This window comes from Notolepis coatsorum (genome assembly GCF_963971535.1).
Source record: "Notolepis coatsorum genome assembly, chromosome: 20".
Lineage (NCBI taxonomy): Eukaryota > Metazoa > Chordata > Actinopteri > Aulopiformes > Paralepididae > Notolepis > Notolepis coatsorum.
The window spans coordinates 1,144,153-1,164,488 of record NC_140184.1 but is presented as its reverse complement, the minus strand read 5'-3'; the positions used below and the strand labels follow the sequence as shown (position 1 = coordinate 1,164,488).

The 20,336-nt window shown below is 48.3% G+C and overlaps 1 protein-coding gene across 1 annotated transcript in view; it reads right to left on the bottom strand.

Moving 5' to 3' along the window:
• Positions 1-223: 223 nt before the first annotated feature.
• LOC311247274 (signal peptide peptidase-like 2A) overlaps positions 224-20,336 on the bottom strand; it is a 74,579-nt gene continuing 54,466 nt past the window's right edge. The window contains exons 11-16 of the mRNA XM_084337634.1: positions 19,426-19,500; positions 18,326-18,382; positions 9,674-9,782; positions 5,624-5,704; positions 4,495-4,655; positions 224-856 (exon numbers count right to left, since the gene is read on the bottom strand). Coding sequence (XP_084193760.1) covers positions 425-856; positions 4,495-4,655; positions 5,624-5,704; positions 9,674-9,782; positions 18,326-18,382; positions 19,426-19,500 — 915 coding nt within the window. The 3' untranslated portion in view covers positions 224-424. The remainder of the gene's footprint in view (positions 857-4,494; positions 4,656-5,623; positions 5,705-9,673; positions 9,783-18,325; positions 18,383-19,425; positions 19,501-20,336) is intronic.

Sequence of the window (20,336 nt, the reverse complement as noted above, 5' to 3'; positions counted from 1 at the left end):
TATATAACGGCACAGAGCACAGGAGACGACAGGTGCAGTTCAAATGTTTGTAGCTCAAAGCTAGAGTAGCTTGCTACAGGCTGGGACAGGCGGCACTGGAAACGGGATTTGAACACAGAGGCTAAACCTCCACCTCTACCGGAGGACCGAGGGGAGTTTAAAAATATACAGTCAGGAGGGAGCAGTTCGGAGAACGGTGTACAGTCACCATCATGGAGCCAGGTCTCCGTTAAAAACATAAAATCCAATTTATGGGAAGTAAAAAGATAATTTAAAAGAAATGCTTTATTTGAAATCGATCTAGCATTTATCAGAGCCATGTTCAGAATGATATTTGGCGTCACACTGGTCGCAGCACGTTGTAGCGGGCGCAGGTTGGTGTCACCGTTGCTACGTGCTCTCAGCTGCCCAGGTATAGGCACCGTCATTGTTTGAATGATGACAGTGATAATTTGATCTGGTTGGTTAGGTCTGTTGGTAGATCTGCTGCTGTGGCCTGGGTTGGGCCTGATGGCGGAGCTGCTGCTGTGGCCTGGGTTAGGCCTGGTTTTGGAGCTACCGCTGTGGCCTGGGTTAGGCCTGGTTGTGGAGCTGCCGCTGTGGCCTGGGTTTGGCCCGGTGGCGGAGCTGCTGCTATGGCCTGGGTTAGGCCTGGTGGTGGTGCTGCCGCTGTGGCCTGGGTTAGGCCTGGTGGTGGAGCTGCCACTGTGGCCCGGGTTAGGCCCGGTGGTGGAGCTGCTGCTGTGGCCCGGGTCAGGCCCGGTGGTGGAGCTGCTGCTGTGGCCTGGGTTAGGCCTGGTGGTGGAGCTGCTGCTGTGGCCTGGGTTAGGCCTAGTGGTGGTTCTGCTGCTGTGGCCTGACAAGACGTGAGTTCAGGACAGACATGAGTTCAGGACAAGACATGAGTTCAGGACAAGACATGAGTTCAGGACAGACATGAGTTCAGGACAGACATGAGTTCAGGACAGACATGAGTTCAGGACAGACATGAGTTCAGGACAAGACGTGAGTTCAGGACAGACATGAGTTCAGGACAGACATGAGTTCAGGACAAGACGTGAGTTCAGGACAAGACATGAGTTCAGGACAGATATGAGTTCAGGACAGACATGAGTTCAGGACAGACATGAGTTCAGGACAAGACATGAGTTCAGGACAAGACATGAGTTCAGGACAGACATGAGTTCAGGACAAGACGTGAGTTCAGGACAAGACATGAGTTCAGGACAAGACATGAGTTCAGGACAGACATGAGTTCAGGACAAGACGTGAGTTCAGGACAAGACATGAGTTCAGGACAAGACATGAGTTCAGGACAAGACATGAGTTCAGGACAGACATGAGTTCAGGACAAGACATGAGTTCAGGACAGACATGAGTTCAGGACAAGACATGAGTTCAGGACAATACGTGAGTTCAGGACAAGACGTGAGTTCAGGACAAGACGTGAGTTCAGGACAGACATGAGTTCAGGACAAGACGTGAGTTCAGGACAGACATGAGTTCAGGACAGACATGAGTTCAGGACAAGACATGAGTTCAGGACAAGATATGAGTTCAGGACAGACATGAGTTCAGGACAAGACATGAGTTCAGGACAGACATGAGTTCAGGACAAGACGTGAGTTCAGGACAGACATGAGTTCAGGACAAGACGTGAGTTCAGGACAGACATGAGTTCAGGACAGACATGAGTTCAGGACAAGACGTGAGTTCAGGACAAGACATGAGTTCAGGACAGATATGAGTTCAGGACAGACATGAGTTCAGGACAGACATGAGTTCAGGACAAGACATGAGTTCAGGACAAGACATGAGTTCAGGACAGACATGAGTTCAGGACAAGACATGAGTTCAGGACAGACATGAGTTCAGGACAAGACGTGAGTTCAGGACAAGACATGAGTTCAGGACAAGACATGAGTTCAGGACAGACATGAGTTCAGGACAAGACGTGAGTTCAGGACAAGACATGAGTTCAGGACAAGACATGAGTTCAGGACAAGACATGAGTTCAGGACAGACATGAGTTCAGGACAAGACGTGAGTTCAGGACAGACATGAGTTCAGGACAGACATGAGTTCAGGACAAGACATGAGTTCAGGACAAGACATGAGTTCAGGACAGACATGAGTTCAGGACAAGACGTGAGTTCAGGACAAGACATGAGTTCAGGACAAGACATGAGTTCAGGACAATACGTGAGTTCAGGACAAGACGTGAGTTCAGGACAAGACGTGAGTTCAGGACAGACATGAGTTCAGGACAAGACGTGAGTTCAGGACAGACATGAGTTCAGGACAGACATGAGTTCAGGACAAGACATGAGTTCAGGACAAGACATGAGTTCAGGACAGACATGAGTTCAGGACAAGACATGAGTTCAGGACAGACATGAGTTCAGGACAAGACGTGAGTTCATACCAGATGTAAGCTAACTTGTAAGCTAACTTCATCACCATACCAGATGTAAGCTAACTTCATCACCATACCAGATGTAAGCTAACTTCATCACCATACCAGATGTAAGCTAACTTCATCACCATACCAGATGTAAGCTAGCTTCATCACCATACCAGATGTAAGCTAACTTGTAAGCTAACTTCATTACCATACCAGATGTAAGCTAGCTTTATCACCATACCAGATGTAAGCTAACTTCATCACCATACCAGATGTAAGCTAACTTGTAAGCTAACTTCATCACCATACCAGATGTAAGCTAACTGCCTCACCATACCAGATGTAAGCTAGCTTCATCACCATACCAGATGTAAGCTAACTTGTAAGCTAACTTCATCACCATACCAGATGTAAGCTAACTTCATCACCATACCAGATGTAAGCTAACTTCATCACCATACCAGATGTAAGCTAACTTCATCACCATACCAGATGTAAGATAGCTTCATCACCATACCAGATGTAATCTAACTTCATCACCATACCAGATGTAAGCTAGCTTCATCACCATACCAGATGTAAGCTAACTTGTAAGCTAACTTCATTACCATACCAGATGTAAGCTAACTTCCTCACCATACCAGATGTAAGCTAGCTTCATCACCATACCAGATGTAAGCTAACTTCATCACCATACCAGATGTAAGCTAGCTTCTTCACCATACCAGATGTAAGCTAGCTTGTAAGCTAACTTCATCACCATACCAGATGTAAGCTAACTTCATCACCATACCAGATGTAAGCTAACTTCATCACCATACCAGATGTAAGATAGTTTCATCACCATACCAGATGTAAGCTAACTTCATTACCATACCAGATGTAAGCTAACTTCCTCACCATACCAGATGTAAGCTAGCTTCATCACCATACCAGATGTAAGCTAACTTGTAAGCTAACTTCATTACCATACCAGATGTAAGCTAGCTTTATCACCATACCAGATGTAAGCTAACTTCATCACCATACCAGATGTAAGCTAACTTGTAAGCTAACTTCATCACCATACCAGATGTAAGCGAACTTCATCACCATACCAGATGTAAGCTAACTTCATCACCATACCAGATGTAAGATAGCTTCATCACCATACCAGATGTAAGCTAACTTCATCACCATACCAGATGTAAGCTAACTTCATCACCATACCAGATGTAAGCTAACTTCATCACCATACCAGATGTAAGCTAGCTTCCTCACCATACCAGATGTAAGCTAACTTCATCACCATACCAGATGTAAGCTAGCTTCCTCACCATACCAGATGTAAGCTAACTTCATCACCATACCAGATGTAAGCTAGCTTCCTCACCATACCAGATGTAAGCTAGCTTCCTCACCATACCAGATGTAAGCTAACTTCATCACCATACCAGATGTAAGCTAGCTTCATCACCATACCAGATGTAAGCTAGCTTCCTCACCATACCAGATGTAAGCTAACTTCATCACCATACCAGATGTAAGCTAACTTGTAAGCTAACTTCATCACCATACCAGATGTGAGCTAACTTCATCACCATAGACCACCGCAACACTTCCGGGATTCTGAAATCGGAGAGGAGATTGCGGGGGGGGGGGCAAATAAATGAATGTGGATGAGAGCCTTGACATTAAGTGATTGCAGATACGGCTGTGGGGATGCTAGAGACATGATCGAATAGACTTGTATGCGCCTGAAACTCCTGAACACGGCGCGAGACATTCCTAATCGATCAGAACTAAATCGGCAGCGAAAAAGACGAAAAAGTTCAGGAGATTCAGGCGCATACAAGTCTATTCGATCATGTCTCTAGCACCCCCACAGCCGTATCTGCAATCACTTAATGTCAAGGCTCTCATCCACATTCATTAATTTGCCCCCCCCCCCCCCCCCCCCCCGCAATCTCCTCCCCGATTTCAATGTAACGCGGAAGTGTAGTGGTCTATACCAGATGTGAGCTAACTTCACCACCAGTACGGTCCTTTAGAACAGGAGGTAATCAACACACAGCCTGGGAATGTTGTCTATGCTGTTCCGTCCTCCTCACCTCGTACGTGGTCCCGGCCCAGAACTGCCTCATCTCTCCCCGGCTCCAGGCCACCAGGGCAGAGGTCACCAGGGGGAACGGCAAGAGGTAGAGCAGGGCTGGCTGCGCCATTCCTGACAACAGCATCACTGCATCTGTCACCGCCAGCCCCAACAGGTAGCCTACAGGGAGAAGCACATAGGACAAGACACAGAAACACAGACGAGGTAAACCCAAGCCCTGGCTAGGCACTCATTAGAACCTGAACCTTAATGGTTCCATGATGAGGATAGGGAGAGAGGAGCAGAGGAGGAGAGGAGAGGAGCAGAGGAGGAGGGCAGGAGAGGAGCAGAGGAGGAGAGGAGCAGAGGAGGAGGAGAGGAGCAGAGGAGGAGGAGAGGAGCAGAGGAGGAGAGGAGAAGAGGAGCAGAGGAGGAGGAGATGAGGAGCAGAGGAGGAGAGGAGAGGAGCAGAGAAAGAGGAGAGGAGCAGAGGAGCAGAGGAGGAGGAGATGAGGAGGAGAGGAGGAGATGAGAGGAGAGAGGAGCAGAGGAGGAGAGGAGAGAGGAGTTGAGCAGAGGAGGAGATGAGGAGGAGAGGAGAGGAGAGAGGAGAGGAGCAGCGGAGGAGAGGAGAGAGGAGGAGAGGAGATGAGATGAGAGGGGAGCAGAGGAGAGAGGAGGAGAGGAGCAGAGGAGGAGAGAGGAGATGAGCAGAGGAGATGAGGAGAGGAGAGGGGAGATGAGCAGAGGAGGAGATGAGGAGAGAGGAGATGAGCAGAGGAGGAGATGAGGAGGAGAGGAGAGGAGATGAGCAGAGGAGGATGAGATGAGGAGGAGAGGAGAGGAGGAGAGAGGAGAGGAGCAGAGGAGGAGAGGAGAGGAGCGAGGAGATGAGCAGAGGAGGAGGAGAGGAGATGAGCAGAGGAGGAGGAGAGGAGATGAGCAGAGGAGGAGATGAGGAGGAGAGAGGAGGAGAGGAGCAGAGGAGGAGATGAGGAGAGAGGAGGAGAGCAGAGGAGGAGATGAGGAGGAGAGTAGAGGAGAGAGGAGAGGGGCAGATGAGTAGGAGAGGAGCAGAGGAGGAGGAGAGGAGGAGATGAGAGGAGAGGAGCAGAGGAGATGAGAAGAGCGGAGAGGAGAGAGTTTACCTATACAGCAGCAGACAAAATAGACCTTCTTGGGGCTGTTGATCCACACGTCAAACTTACTGCAGTAGGCCACCAGCAGACCTGGGAGCAGGAGGTGTGAGGTGTTACATGTAGTTTAGCTAGACCCTCTCTCTCTCTATGTGAGGTGTTACATGTAGTTTAGCTAGACCCTCTCTCTCTCTCTATGTGGTGTTACATGTTTACATTTACATTTATATTTAGTCATTTAGCTGACGCTTTTATCCAAAGCGACTTACAAGTTCTGTACGACAGGTCATCAGGAAGGATACAACTCTATCAGCTGAGTAACAATATTCATCAAAGTGTTGCGTGTTACAGTGTAGGTTAGTTTATTAGGACAAGTGCATGACAGTAAGGTTAGTTAGGGTTAGATTTTTCTTTTTTAATTTATTTTATTTCAGATAATGGTTGAAGAAGTGCGTCTTTAGTCGACGGCGAAAGATTGGACGGGATTCGGCTGTCCTAACTGGGGTGGGTAGTTCATTCCACCATTGTGGGGCAAGGACTGAGAATAGGCGGCTTCTCTTTGATGACCCTCCCGGAGCGTGGATAGGAGTAGGTCTGAGGCGGCCAGAAGATGCAGAGTGTAGGGGTCTTGAGGGTGTGTAGTTAGAGACCATTGACCGGAGGTAGGCGGGAGCGGTTCCCTTTGCCGCACGGTATGCTAGGTCGAGGGCCTTGAAGCGGATACGTGCAGCAATGGGGAGCCAGTGCAGGTCCCTAAGAAGTGGGGTGACATGGGCCGACTTCGGTAGGTTTGAGATCAGGCTGGCCGCTGCGTTCTGAATGTGTTGAAGAGGCTTGGTGGCAGTGGCCGGGAGGCCAGCTAGCAGTGCGTTGCAGTAGTCGAGGCGGGAGATGACTGTTGATTGGACAAGGAGTTGGGTGGCTTATTTTGTCAGGAAGGAGCGGATCCTTCTGACGTTGCTCAGGAGGAATCGGCAGGTTCTGGTTGTCGCTGCGATGTGAGCAGAGAAGTTCAACTGGTCGTCGAGGACAACACCAAGGTTCTTGGCGGTCGGGGACGCGGTCACAGCTGCATTCTCGACTGTGATGGAGAGGTCGGTCAGGGGGGAGGATTTGGCCGGCAGGTGGAGCAATTCTGTTTTGCTTAGGTTCAGTTTGAGGTGGTTGGTCGTCATCCAGGCGGAGATGTCGAACAGACAGGCAGAGATCCGCTCAGAGACATGTAGTTTAGCTAGACCCTCTCTCTCTCTGTGAGGTGTTACATGTAGTTTAGCTAGACCCTCTCTCTCTCTCTATGTGAGGTGTTACATGTAGTTTAGCTAGACCCTCTCTCTCTCTCTATGTGAGGTGTTACATGTAGTTTAGCTAGACCCTCTCTCTCTCTGTGAGGTGTTACATGTAGTTTAGCTAGACCCTCTCTCTCTCTATGTGAGGTGTTACATGTAGTTTAGCTAGACCCTCTCTCTCTCTCTGTGAGGTGTTACATGTAGTTTAGCTAGACCCTCTTTCTGTGTGAGGTGTTACATGTAGTTTAGCTAGACCCTCTCTCTCTCTCTCTCTCTCTCTGTGAGGTGTTACATGTAGCTTAGCTAGGCTAGCAGTCAGCCTGTGGTGTCTCCACCAGGGGGCAGCTCCACTCCGACAGGGAGGTGGTTGTGCTGTGGTGTCTCCACCAGGGGGCAGCTCCACTCTGACATGGAGGTGGTTGTGCTGTGGTGTCTTCACCAGGGGGAGCCCCACTCTGACAGGGAGGTGGTTGTGCTGTGGTGTCTCCACCAGGGGCAGCTCCACTCTGACAGGGAGGTGGTTGTGCTGTGGTGTCTCCACCAGGGGGAGCTCCACTCTGACAGGGAGGTGGTTGTGGTGTGGTGTCTCCACCAGGGGGAGCTCCACTCTGACAGGGAGGTGGTTGTGCTGTGGTGTCTCCACCAGGGGGCAGCTCCACTCTGACAGGGAGGTAGTTGGCTGTGGTGTCTCCACCAGGGGGAGCTCCACTCTGACAGGGAGGTGGTTGTGGCGTGGATAGGAGTAGGTCTGAGGCGGCCAGAAGATGCAGAGTGTAGGGGTCTTGAGGGTGTGTAGTTAGAGACCATTGACCGGAGGTAGGCGGGAGCGGTTCCCTTTGCCGCACGGTATGCTAGGTCGAGGGCCTTGAAGCGGATACGTGCAGCAATGGGGAGCCAGTGCAGGTCCCTAAGAAGTGGGGTGACATGGGCCGACTTCGGTAGGTTTGAGATCAGGCTGGCCGCTGCGTTCTGAATGTGTTGAAGAGGCTTGGTGGCAGTGGCCGGGAGGCCAGCTAGCAGTGCGTTGCAGTAGTCGAGGCGGGAGATGACTGTTGATTGGACAAGGAGTTGGGTGGCTTATTTTGTCAGGAAGGAGCGGATCCTTCTGACGTTGCTCAGGAGGAATCGGCAGGTTCTGGTTGTCGCTGCGATGTGAGCAGAGAAGTTCAACTGGTCGTCGAGGACAACACCAAGGTTCTTGGCGGTCGGGGACGCGGTCACAGCTGCATTCTCGACTGTGATGGAGAGGTCGGTCAGGGGGGAGGATTTGGCCGGCAGGTGGAGCAATTCTGTTTTGCTTAGGTTCAGTTTGAGGTGGTTGGTCGTCATCCAGGCGGAGATGTCGAACAGACAGGCAGAGATCCGCTCAGAGACATGTAGTTTAGCTAGACCCTCTCTCTCTCTGTGAGGTGTTACATGTAGTTTAGCTAGACCCTCTCTCTCTCTGTGAGGTGTTACATGTAGTTTAGCTAGACCCTCTCTCTCTCTCTATGTGAGGTGTTACATGTAGTTTAGCTAGACCCTCTCTCTCTCTCTATGTGAGGTGTTACATGTAGTTTAGCTAGACCCTCTCTCTCTCTCTATGTGAGGTGTTACATGTAGTTTAGCTAGACCCTCTCTCTCTCTGTGAGGTGTTACATGTAGTTTAGCTAGACCCTCTCTCTCTCTATGTGAGGTGTTACATGTAGTTTAGCTAGACCCTCTCTCTCTCTGTGAGGTGTTACATGTAGTTTAGCTAGACCCTCTCTCTCTCTGTGAGGTGTTACATGTAGTTTAGCTAGACCCTCTCTCTCTCTGTGAGGTGTTACATGTAGTTTAGCTAGACCCTCTCTCTCTCTGTGAGGTGTTACATGTAGTTTAGCTAGACCCTCTCTCTCTCTGTGAGGTGTTACATGTAGTTTAGCTAGACCCTCTCTCTCTATGTGAGGTGTTACATGTAGTTTAGCTAGACCCTCTCTCTCTCTGTGAGGTGTTACATGTAGTTTAGCTAGACCCTCTCTCTCTCTCTCTCTCTCTCTCTCTCTCTCTCTCTCTCTCTCTGTGAGGTGTTACATGTAGTTTAGCTAGACCCTCTCTCTCTCTCTGTGAGGTGTTACATGTAGTTTAGCTAGACCCTCTCTCTCTCTCTGTGAGGTGTTACATGTAGTTTAGCTAGACCCTCTTTCTGTGTGAGGTGTTACATGTAGTTTAGCTAGACCCTCTCTCTCTCTCTCTCTCTCTGTGAGGTGTTACATGTAGCTTAGCTAGGCTAGCAGTCAGCCTGTGGTGTCTCCACCAGGGGGCAGCTCCACTCCGACAGGGAGGTGGTTGTGCTGTGGTGTCTCCACCAGGGGGCAGCTCCACTCTGACATGGAGGTGGTTGTGCTGTGGTGTCTTCACCAGGGGGAGCTCCACTCTGACAGGGAGGTGGTTGTGCTGTGGTGTCTCCACCAGGGGGAGCTCCACTCTGACAGGGAGGTGGTTGTGGTGTGGTGTCTCCACCAGGGGCAGCTCCACTCTGACAGGGAGGTGGTTGTGCTGTGGTGTCTCCACCAGGGGGAGCTCCACTCTGACAGGGAGGTGGTTGTGGTATGGTGTCTCCACCAGGGGGAGCTCCACTCTGACAGGGAGGTGGTTGTGCTGTGGTGTCTCCACCAGGGGGCAGCTCCACTCTGACAGGGAGGTAGTTGGCTGTGGTGTCTCCACCAGGGGGAGCTCCACTCTGACAGGGAGGTGGTTGTGGTGTGGTGTCTCCACCAGGGGGAGCTCCACTCTGACAGGGAGGTGGTTGGCTCACCGGGGAAGACGATGTCTCCGTAGCCCAGGATAGACTCAGAGATCCTCATCCCACACAGGTTCTGCAGTTCCCAGGCGGAGAACCGCGGGACGCGCATCAACATAGGCATCTGGAGGAGTAGGAGGATGAAGAAGGTCACTGCAGCTCTCTTTCTATTAACCAGGCATGGAAGCTAAAGGTAGGGCTGTACCGAATGCTTCGAAGCTTCGATCATAATGTTGACATTCGAATTCTAAATCAACATTGGAATTTTTTATAAAATTATTATTATTTTTCTTATATATCTTTCTTATATTCTGTTTAAAACCAATGGGGTTTTTCTTCACAGTTGCAGGTAAAGATTAGGCTACACTAATATTATAGTATTATACTATTATAGTATATGACTAGTCATAAAAATTGAAATAAAACATTTATCATAAATGATGTAGCCTATCTGCATCTGCTTGGCACTCGGCGCTTGACAAAACTGATGAGTTATATTCATTAAAGAAAGTTGATTTAATAAAAAATAAAAGACTAATTTAATCAGATGAATCACTTTATTCAAATGGAGGATTTAGTTTGAGGATAATAATAAATAAAAAAAATACGCCATAAAATATGACGACAGACATTCGAAGCTTCGTTCGAATACTTCAATAGAAGCTTCGAATGTTAAAAAATTACATTCGGTACAGCCCTAACTAAAGACTAATCATTTAAAAATGTTGTATTGATTTAAAGTAACGTAAGTAATGTCCCCGTCTAAGAAAAGGCTTAACCCTTTCACTGCCACACGACAGCCGGTTAACCCTTTCACTGTGACAATACAGAAGGTTAGCCCTTTACTATCACACAACCGACGGCGATGAAATCATAATGATGGAGCATCGCCGTCGGTTGTGTGATAGTAAAGGGTTAACCTTGTCGTGTGGCAGTGAAAGTGTTAAATAGGACTGAAGACCAAAATAATGACATCACCAAAACCCACCCAGGTGTCAACATTTAAACCCATGTGACATCAGGTATCAACACAATATAAAGGTGAAGTAGGCTAGATTCTCTTTACATCCCAACATCTACCAATAAATAATATCTGGTCTCTGTGAGGGTCTGTCTGACCCTGGAATCAGACAGTGGCGGGGGGCTGGAGTCATAAGAACCAATCAGATTTAGTTTTACCTGCCAAGTGGTGGTGAAGGAGGCCATTTCCACCCTACATTGTTGTGGGGAGCGCTTTGAGTGTCTAGAAAAGCGCTATATAAATGTAATGATCATTCATTCATTCATTCATTCATTCATTCAAGCGGTTTCTGGGATTTGCATTGGAACTCAAACAGCACCATTGTGTTCCTTGTTGAAAAGCACCCGTAGCTAAACCACTTAGGGAAAACTGTGGTTGTGCATAGAGCATAGCTCAGTTTCAGAAAGTGCGTACCCCACCTTTAATTTGGGCGGTGCAAAAAAAACTAGAAAAAAACAGTAATTATCTGTGCTATGATGACAGGGTTTTGATACTCGGCTGATCATGCGAGACGGGTTCCTTCCCTTTGCAACGGGATGAATAGGAGTGAAGGAGTCGTAACATAGCTATAGACCAGGGGTCTCAAGCTCAATTTACCTGGGGGCCGCTGGAGGTAGAGTCTGGGTGAGGCTGGGCTGCATCAAATATTCCACAAAAAAAGAGTTTCAAGTATTCCAAAAAAAAAAGTACAACTGATCCAATCTTCTCAATATTTAGCAATAACATTTCAGAACATGGACGGTTATTCAGAACATAGGCTTCTCAGTGGTGTCAGTGGACTCATCCACATGCAGCTATGGAAATGCACTGTGCATCTTTTTTTATTCTATCACAAAGCTGTTTAATCAAATCACCAGCCAGTATTTCAGTTATTCTGGTTGCTGTGCGATCGGGTTGGTTTGCTATAAACATCAAAGATGTAGTTATGATACTGCATACTTATAGAAATTTAAAGATGTTTTTTTTTACAAACCGCTTGAATCATAGCCACGTTAATAATGCTTGTAATAAACCAAACCGTTTGTAAATCCGTCAATATTTCAGCGAGTTATGAGTATTTTTGTCTGTGCAGCTCACTCACTCTCACTCAAGGCTGACTGGGGTAAGATGGCGGTGGTTCAGTGACGTCGCTCTCCATTGGCCGGCAGCGCGGGTAAGCTATCTAGTGTTCTATATATATATATCTATGGTGCAGCCTGTTATGCAGAGCACTGCTCGCAGAGGAGATAGCGAGGATGCATTTGCCTTCCACTTTACTTGATGAATGAATGAATGAATGAAAACTTTATTAACAGATTGCAGAATGGGTACAGTGCAGTACAGCTCAATACATACAATTGTTAAGGGGATGCAGACCAGAGAAAGACTTTCGTCTTGTTTACACCAGGGTCCCCCATTTCCAATTCATCGTAACATATATGACATACATGACATACAGATAGACAGTACTGCTACATCTATACATTTATGACATACCAGATTTGCAATTACAGTACTGTATTTGTGATACAAAAAGAGTCCAGAAAGAAAAGAGTATATACATTAGGCGTAGAAACTGTACATTGGATTGGGTAGGTGGGGGTGGGACTGTATCATTATGGGGGGGGGGGGGGGGGGGTAGGAGTGGGGGGGGGGGGGGGTTGGGTAGGAGTGGGGGGGGGGGTTGGGTAGGAGGGGTGGGTGGGGACTGTACATTGGAGGTGGTTGGGTGGGTGGGTGGGGGGGGGGGGGGGGGTGGGTAGGAGGGGTGGGTGGGGGACACTGTACAACTGTACAAACAACACTGTACATTGGATTATAGACAAGACCATACTTGGTAATTTACTGTACATTGGAGGGGGTTGTGTTCGGACATTTACAGGATACTGATATCACTCCGGAATCACGTTTCAACCAAGTCACTAACGTAACGTTGCTGTCATGAGCCTGCGCTATGGTAGCCTACAAGTGGCAAATAAATAAAACTTCTAACTCGCGCAACGACTCGGCAACAAGTTGCACGCTGGCCGCACTAACACTAAACTTTGATGTCAAGTAGGGGGCCGCAAAATATCATCCGGGCCGCGAGTTTGAGACCCCGCCCTGATAGGGGAATAAATGGCTGCATTTATATAACAGCTTTTTTTTTTTTTTTATCAAATTTTTTTTATTATTATTTACATGAAAACAAGACAACACAATAACCACAATAACAATACACAGAACTTCACAGGGAAATAACAGAAACAATAATAATACAGAAATAATAAATTATAAAGATAAAAAAAAGAAAACAGAGTACAACCTTTTAAAATTTAAAGGGGTACTATCTAATTTCCCGGCCGTGTGGCCCTATATTAATAAAACTTATATCTCTAATTCTCAAAAAGGCCTATTCTTCCAATTCACCTCACAACATTCACCCTCACCGAACTGAGTCATCTCAAAATGTGCATGTCAGAGATTTCCCAGCTGCATAACAATGTGGTGTTCCATAGACTCACAGGAACCGTGTAAAAGTGCCCAAATAGTGAAGAAATAGCAAAATAGCTCCCCCCAATAGAATCCCCCAGTTAAAGTCAAGAGGACAACACAAAAGACAAGACAGACAAGACATTTCCTCCTCTCCCTCCCACGAGACCGCCGGACTCCCCCGGACAAGCACCCCAACCCCGCTCAGTCGCACACGGCGGTTCTGACCTTCTCAGCTGCTGCGAACCACAGGTCAATCCCAGCCTGCCCCACCCCAATGACCCGCGCCGTGGATATCTCAAGATAAATCACATCCAACAGTGTTAGGGACCAGTTAATCACTGTGAGCTTCTCAGGCTCCTTCCATCTCAATGCTATTAGCTTCTTCGCTGCTGTGACGCCCGCTAGGACAACCCTTTTTTGTTGTACGGACGCGGGTAGTGTTGTTATATCGTTCAGGAGTAGCGTAACAGCTGTGAATGGGATAGTTAAGCCACACAGATCTGAAAGTTTGTCCGTTATTGACCTCCAGAAGCGGGCTACTGGTGGGCAATCCCAATACATATGCATATAAGTGCCAGTGGCCCTTTGAGAGCACAAAGTGCACCGAGAGTCGGTTACCAGTCCCATAGCAAATAGCTTCCTAGGTGTAAGATAGGTCCTATGAATATAATTAAAATTAATTTGCTGGTGATTGGGGTTGCGGGAAGACAATGCCACATTTGCCCAAACATCATCCCAGTCAAACTCGGGGTCCAACTCCGGGATATCCCCACGCCAGATTGTATCCAATGATACATTTTTATACATGGATTGAATTAAGAGCGTATAAAAGTCTGAGACAACCCCTCTGGAGGTCGTCCTGTCCACTATGAGCCTGAGGAAGGGGTGTGGGTGCAAAGCTTGAGCCAACGGCACGCCATGCGCCCTCAGCGCTGACCTTAGTTGAAGGTAAAGAAAGAAGGACTCGCCGGGAAGATCATAAAATTCTTTTAAGTCCTGAAACGCTCAAAGGCTGTTCTTATCATAAATATCCTCCTAGAGGCAAATCTTTCCTGTGACAAAATGGCATCCAATGTAATAAAAAAAGTCAACCAACGAACTAGATTCTTGTACCGGATCTCCTCTCTGGTAAACAAGAATACCCTGAAGACTCTGGCAGGAGCACTCATTCAAGGGTACTATGACTATGCGTGCACCTCATGGTACCAAAGCACCTCAAAGGCGCTTAAAACAAAATTACAAACATCACAAAACAAACTGGTCAGACTACTACTTGACCTGAACCCCAGAACCCACCTCACCCCTGCCCACTTTGCCAACCTAGGATGGCTTAGAGTAGACGACAGAGTACAGCAACTTGCAATGGGCCTGGTCTACAAGATACACTATACGACCGGGGTGCCCATGTACATGTCAAAATACTTCCCAAAGGTCAGTGAATACCACAACCACTACACCAGAGGAAGCTCAACAAATCATGTTAAACCCAGATTCGGCTCAAACAAGGGACTAAACACGTTTCGCAATTATGCCACAACAATGTGGAACGCCCTACCCAAAGCTGTAAAGGAATGTGAATCCCTGCCCACATTCAAAACCGCCCTTAAAGAGCACCTACGGGAGGCTGCAATTCGAAACTGGCCACCGTAAATGCCCAAAACCCCCACCACCTCCTAATAGACAGTCTCCTCCCAACCGCATGTATATATTCCCTCCCCGCCGTATGTATATTTCCCTCCCACCCACCCACCCCCTCCTAATGTACAGTCCCCTCCCCATCATATGTATATACTCTGTCAGGATCTAGGGGTAACAGTACTGTATATTTGAATACCGCCTATGTCACAAATGTATCAGTACTAAATACCTATATGTCCCTATGCCATAAATGTCATGTATGTTGTGTATGTCATAAATGTCTATATGAATTGAAAATGGGGGACCCTGATGGAAACAAGACAAACGTCTTTCTCAGGTCTGCAGCCCCTTAACAATTGTATGTATTGAGCCGTACTGTATTGTACCCATTCTGCAATCTGTTAAATAAAGTTTTCATTCATTCATTCATTCAGTATGAACTCCCCTCCTTTGCCATTGAGGAATACTAACCGGCTTGTGCCCAACAAGTAGTTGCTGGTTATTAAAAATTGGAGAGTCCAGGTGCCATGGGCATTTAACCGCACACGACTTCTGTACATTACGCCATGTTTGGATCATGTGAGTTATGATCGGTCCATACCTTAGTCTGCATTTTGAAATAGGGACAGTGGAGTACACTACATCCTGCAATCTTAGCGGTGAGACCGCCGCCGCTTCTAAGGAGCGCCAAGATACAGCATCTACAGGGTCTAGCCAGCACATCAGAGGTCTCAGTGAAAAGGACCAGAAATAAAGCTTAAAATCAGGGATTGCGAGGCCCCCCATCTTGTTTCCTACGTTGAGTGGTAGCTCTTTTGATTCTCGGGCGTTTGTTATTCCAGATAAACTTAGATACCATCGATTGTACCTTGCGCCAGTGGTCTATTGGAGGGGGCAGGGGGAGCATTGAGCTAACAAAATGTATCCTAGGCAGGACGTTCATTTTGATTATGGAAGCCCGGGCTTGTAAGGAGTTAGGAAGGGACGACCATCTATCTAGATCCTGGCGTATTTTATCATAAGTACCCGTGAAGTTGTACTTAGTAGTTTGACTTAGCGTGGGGAATATCTCTATGCCTAAGTATTTAAAATGTTCCACTATGGGGATATCAGCTGGTAGTCGCACCGCCTTGGCCAGCTCATTAAGAGGTAGGCAGGCTGATTTGTTCCAGTTAATCTTAAAGCCTGACAATTTACCAAAGTCGTCGATTATTCCCAGTAATTTTGTGGCCGACTGGGAGGGGTCATCCATAAAAATCAGTAGGTCATCTGCATAGAGAGCAATTTTGTGTGGTGTATTATTGACCATTATGGGGACGATGTCCTCCGATTGCCTAATAAATTGGGCCAATGGTTCGAGGGAAAGCGCAAATAGTCCTGGGCTCAGAGGACAACCCTGTCTAGAAGATCTGGAGACTGGAAAAGGTGTGGAACAGTTTTTGCCTGTCAGTATCATTGCCGACGGCGAGGCATACAGGACTTTAATCATATGAATAAAATTCTTTCCAAGACCCATAACCTCAAGTACCTTCCACAGGTATGACCATTCTAGTCTGTCAAATGCCTTCATGGCATCTAAGGACAGAACTGTGGACGGAGCTGTATTGTCTTTACTGTTATCGACTACATGCAACAGCCTCCTAAGATTATCTGCAGCCAGGCGCCCCGGGATAAAACCAGTTTGATCGCAGTGTACCAATACCGTCATAAACCTCTGCAGGCGGCGGGCCAGCACCTTGGCAAACACTTTTAGATCGGCCCAGAGAAGACTCAAGGGCCTATAGCTACCACAATCATTGGGATATTTATCCTTCTTGAGAAGTAAAGAAATCAATGCCATGTTGACATCTCTTGAGAACTCCCCTTGTTCGATAGCGTAATTGATCATATCGAGCATCAATGGACCCAATTGGTCCCAGAAAGCTAAATATACCTCGGGTGGAATCCCATCCCAGCCTGGTGCCTTACCCCTTTGCATTTCAGCAATCGTCTCCCTAAGTTCCATAAGAATGATCGGTTTCCCCAGTTCCTTAGCCTCTTCCTCAGAAATGTGGGGTATCTCAAGCCCGCCAATGAACGATTCAAATTTAGAATTATCGAAATTAACCTCTGAGCTATATAACTGTGAGTAAAACTCTTTAAAAGTGTCGTTGATCTTTTTCGAATCAGTAGTGACTGTTCCCTGTCACGTCTTGATCGAAGGGATATCCGAGAAATGATCATTCGAGCGTATTTTCATTGCCAATAGATGGCTAGGCCTGGAACCGTGAAAGTAGTAATTTTGCCTTGTCCTATGTATCAAGAACTCAGACTGTTGTTTAAGTATGGAGTTTATTTCTTTCTTGACTATCTTGCGTTGTGTGTTTAGTCGTTCATTATAGTTAGTTTGCAAAGATGCGTATAGGTCCGCGTATAACGTTTCCAGTCCTTCTAGTTTTTTTGACCGGGATTTACGCAAATTGGAGGCAGACACTACACAGCGAGCGCTCCCCTGGGAGAGCGGACCAACAGCAGACACTACACAGCGAGCGCTCCCCTGGGAGAGCGGACCAACAGCAGACACTACACAGCGAGCGCTCCCCTGGGAGAGCGGACCAACAGCAGACACTACACAGCGAGCGCTCCCCTGGGAGAGCGGACCAACAGCAGACACTACACAGCGAGCGCTCCCCTGGGAGAGCGGACCAACAGCAGACACTACACAGCGAGCGCTCCCCTGGGAGAGCGGACCAACAGCAGACAATACACAGCGAGCGCTCCCCTGGGAGAGCGGACCAACAGCAGACACTACACAGCGAGCGCTCCCCTGGGAGAGCGGACCAACAGCAGACACTACACAGCGAGCGCTCCCCTGGGAGAGCGGACCAACAGCAGACACTACACAGCGAGCGCTCCCCTGGGAGAGCGGACCAACAGCAGACACTACACAGCGAGCGCTCCCCTGGGAGAGCGGACCAACAGCAGACACTACACAGCGAGCGCTCCCCTGGGAGAGCGGACCAACAGCAGACACTACACAGCGAGCGCTCCCCTGGGAGAGCGGACCAACAGCAGACACTACACAGCGAGCGCTCCCCTGGGAGAGCGGACCAACAGCAGACACTACACAGCGAGCGCTCCCCTGGGAGAGCGGACCAACAGCAGACACTACACAGCGAGCGCTCCCCTGGGAGAGCGGACCAACAGCAGACACTACACAGCGAGCGCTCCCCTGGGAGAGCGGACCAACAGCAGACACTACACAGCGAGCGCTCCCCTGGGAGAGCGGACCAACAGCAGACACTACACAGCGAGCGCTCCCCTGGGAGAGCGGACCAACAGCAGACACTACACAGCGAGCGCTCCCCTGGGAGAGCGGACCAACAGCAGATACTACACAGCGAGCGCTCCCCTGGGAGAGCGGACCAACAGCAGACACTACACAGCGAGCGCTCCCCTGGGAGAGCGGACCAACAGCAGACACTACACAGCGAGCCAGATCAGACAAGGGCTTGTTAATGAAGCGAGTCCACTTCAACAATAACACAAGCTTTTAAAACAGGCAGTGAACTTACCTTCTCTCCCGACGCATGAGGACCCAAGGCCGCCTGCTCCATGATGCTCACTTTGTTCTGTTGAGGGAGGGGAGACCAGAGGGAGAGACCAGAGGGAGGGGAGAGACCAGAGGGAGAGACCAGATGGAGAGACCAGAGGGAGAGACCAGAGGGAGAGACCAGAGGGAGGGGGGACCAGAGGGAGAGACCAGAGGGAGAGACCAGAGGGAGAGACCAGAGGGAGGGGAGACCAGAGGGAGAGACCAGAGGGAGAGACCAGAGGGAGAGACCAGAGGGAGAGACCAGAGGGAGGGGAGAGCAGAAGGGGGGGAGAGACCAGAGGGAGAGACCAGAGGGAGGGGAGACCAGAGGGAGAGACCAGAGGGAGAGACCAGAGGGAGGGGGAGAGACCAGAGGGAGAGACCAGAGGGAGGGGAGACCAGAGGGAGAAACCAGAGGGAGAGACCAGAGGGAGAGACCAGATGGAGAGACCAGAGGGAGAGACCAGAGGGAGAGACCAGAGGGAGGAGGGGAGACCAGAGGGAGAGACCAGATGGAGAGACCAGAGGGAGAGACCAGAGGGAGAGACCAGAGGGAGAGACCAGAGGGAGAGACCAGATGGAGAGACCAGAGGGAGAGACCAGAGGGAGGGGAGAGACCAGAGGGAGGAGGGGAGACCAGAAGGGGGGGGGAGAGACCAGAGGGAGGAGGGGAGACCAGAAGGGGGGGGGGAGACCAGAGGGAGAGACCAGAGGGAGAGACCAGAGGGAGAGACCAGAGGGAGAGACCAGAGGGAGAGACCAGAGGGAGAGACCAGAGGGAGAGGAGACCAGAGCGAAGACAGAGTGACAGTAACGTTAATTATTACAAAGATAACTGTGCCTGATTTGATTGACAATGAGCATTAAACATCAGGTATAACGTTATTGCAATGAGATCAATAAACACAGATACTATTTGACCAGAATTTATCCCATTGGTCTGGGACATTGAAATGTTCCTGGACACCTGGACCAGCGCCAATATGTCCTGGAGGGAACCCTGGTAGAGACGGAGGTGGGGTTGAGGGGGTCCTGAAAACAACATTAGTCCTAATTCTTTCATTTATTAACCATTTGTACCTTTGTAAAGAATGGAGTGATGAAGACGAAGAACACATCGTACAGAAGCAGGAGGCTCAGCAGAATCACACAGATCTGTCAGAGAGAGAGAGAGAGAGAGAGAGAGAGAGAGAGAGAGAGAGAGAGAGAGAGAGAGAGAGAGAGAGAGAGAGAGAGAGAGAGAGAGATGAGTAATTTCAGTGGTCATACATTCCAGCGAAGATCAGGTAAGGGAGAATGTCATCATCATCACTACACAGTGGCAGAGATATACAGTACACATGTACAGAAATATGTATGTAGTATATATATACACAAAGATGTGTACTACTGAAATCTACTGAGTAACATGTGAAAGCATTGACAAAAAGGACTGTGTGAAAGCTTTGGAACATCTAAAAACATCATAGAGGACCATGTCAGTGTTACTACATGATGTCACTGTCAACCATCAGCCATATTGTTTACATTAACCTCAACCAAGCTATTCCAGAATGTTAATTGATTGATGACAAGTTGCATCTACTGTTTATATCTATGGGCTGAAAATCATAAATAAATGTAGTACATTTAGAACGGACCTTTGTAAAGAAACTCAACGTGAGAAGGAGCTGCCTGTTGTACGAATTGTTCTAAAGTACATTTAGAACGGACCTTTGTAAAGAAACTCAAAGTGAGAGAGAGCTGCCTGTTGTACGAATTGTTCTATAAAGTAAATTTAGAACGGACCTTTGTAAAGAAACTCAAAGTGAGAAGGAGCTGCTCTGCTGTTTCTGTAAAGACATTCAGAAACTGTCCTGTAAAGGAATTCAGGCAAGACTAACCAATGTCTGCACTTTATGTGCTCATTTTGTGCCCGTCTTTTTTCTGTTGTCAAGCACTTTGAGCTGCAATTATTGTACGAAAGGTGCTATACAAATACAGTTTATTAT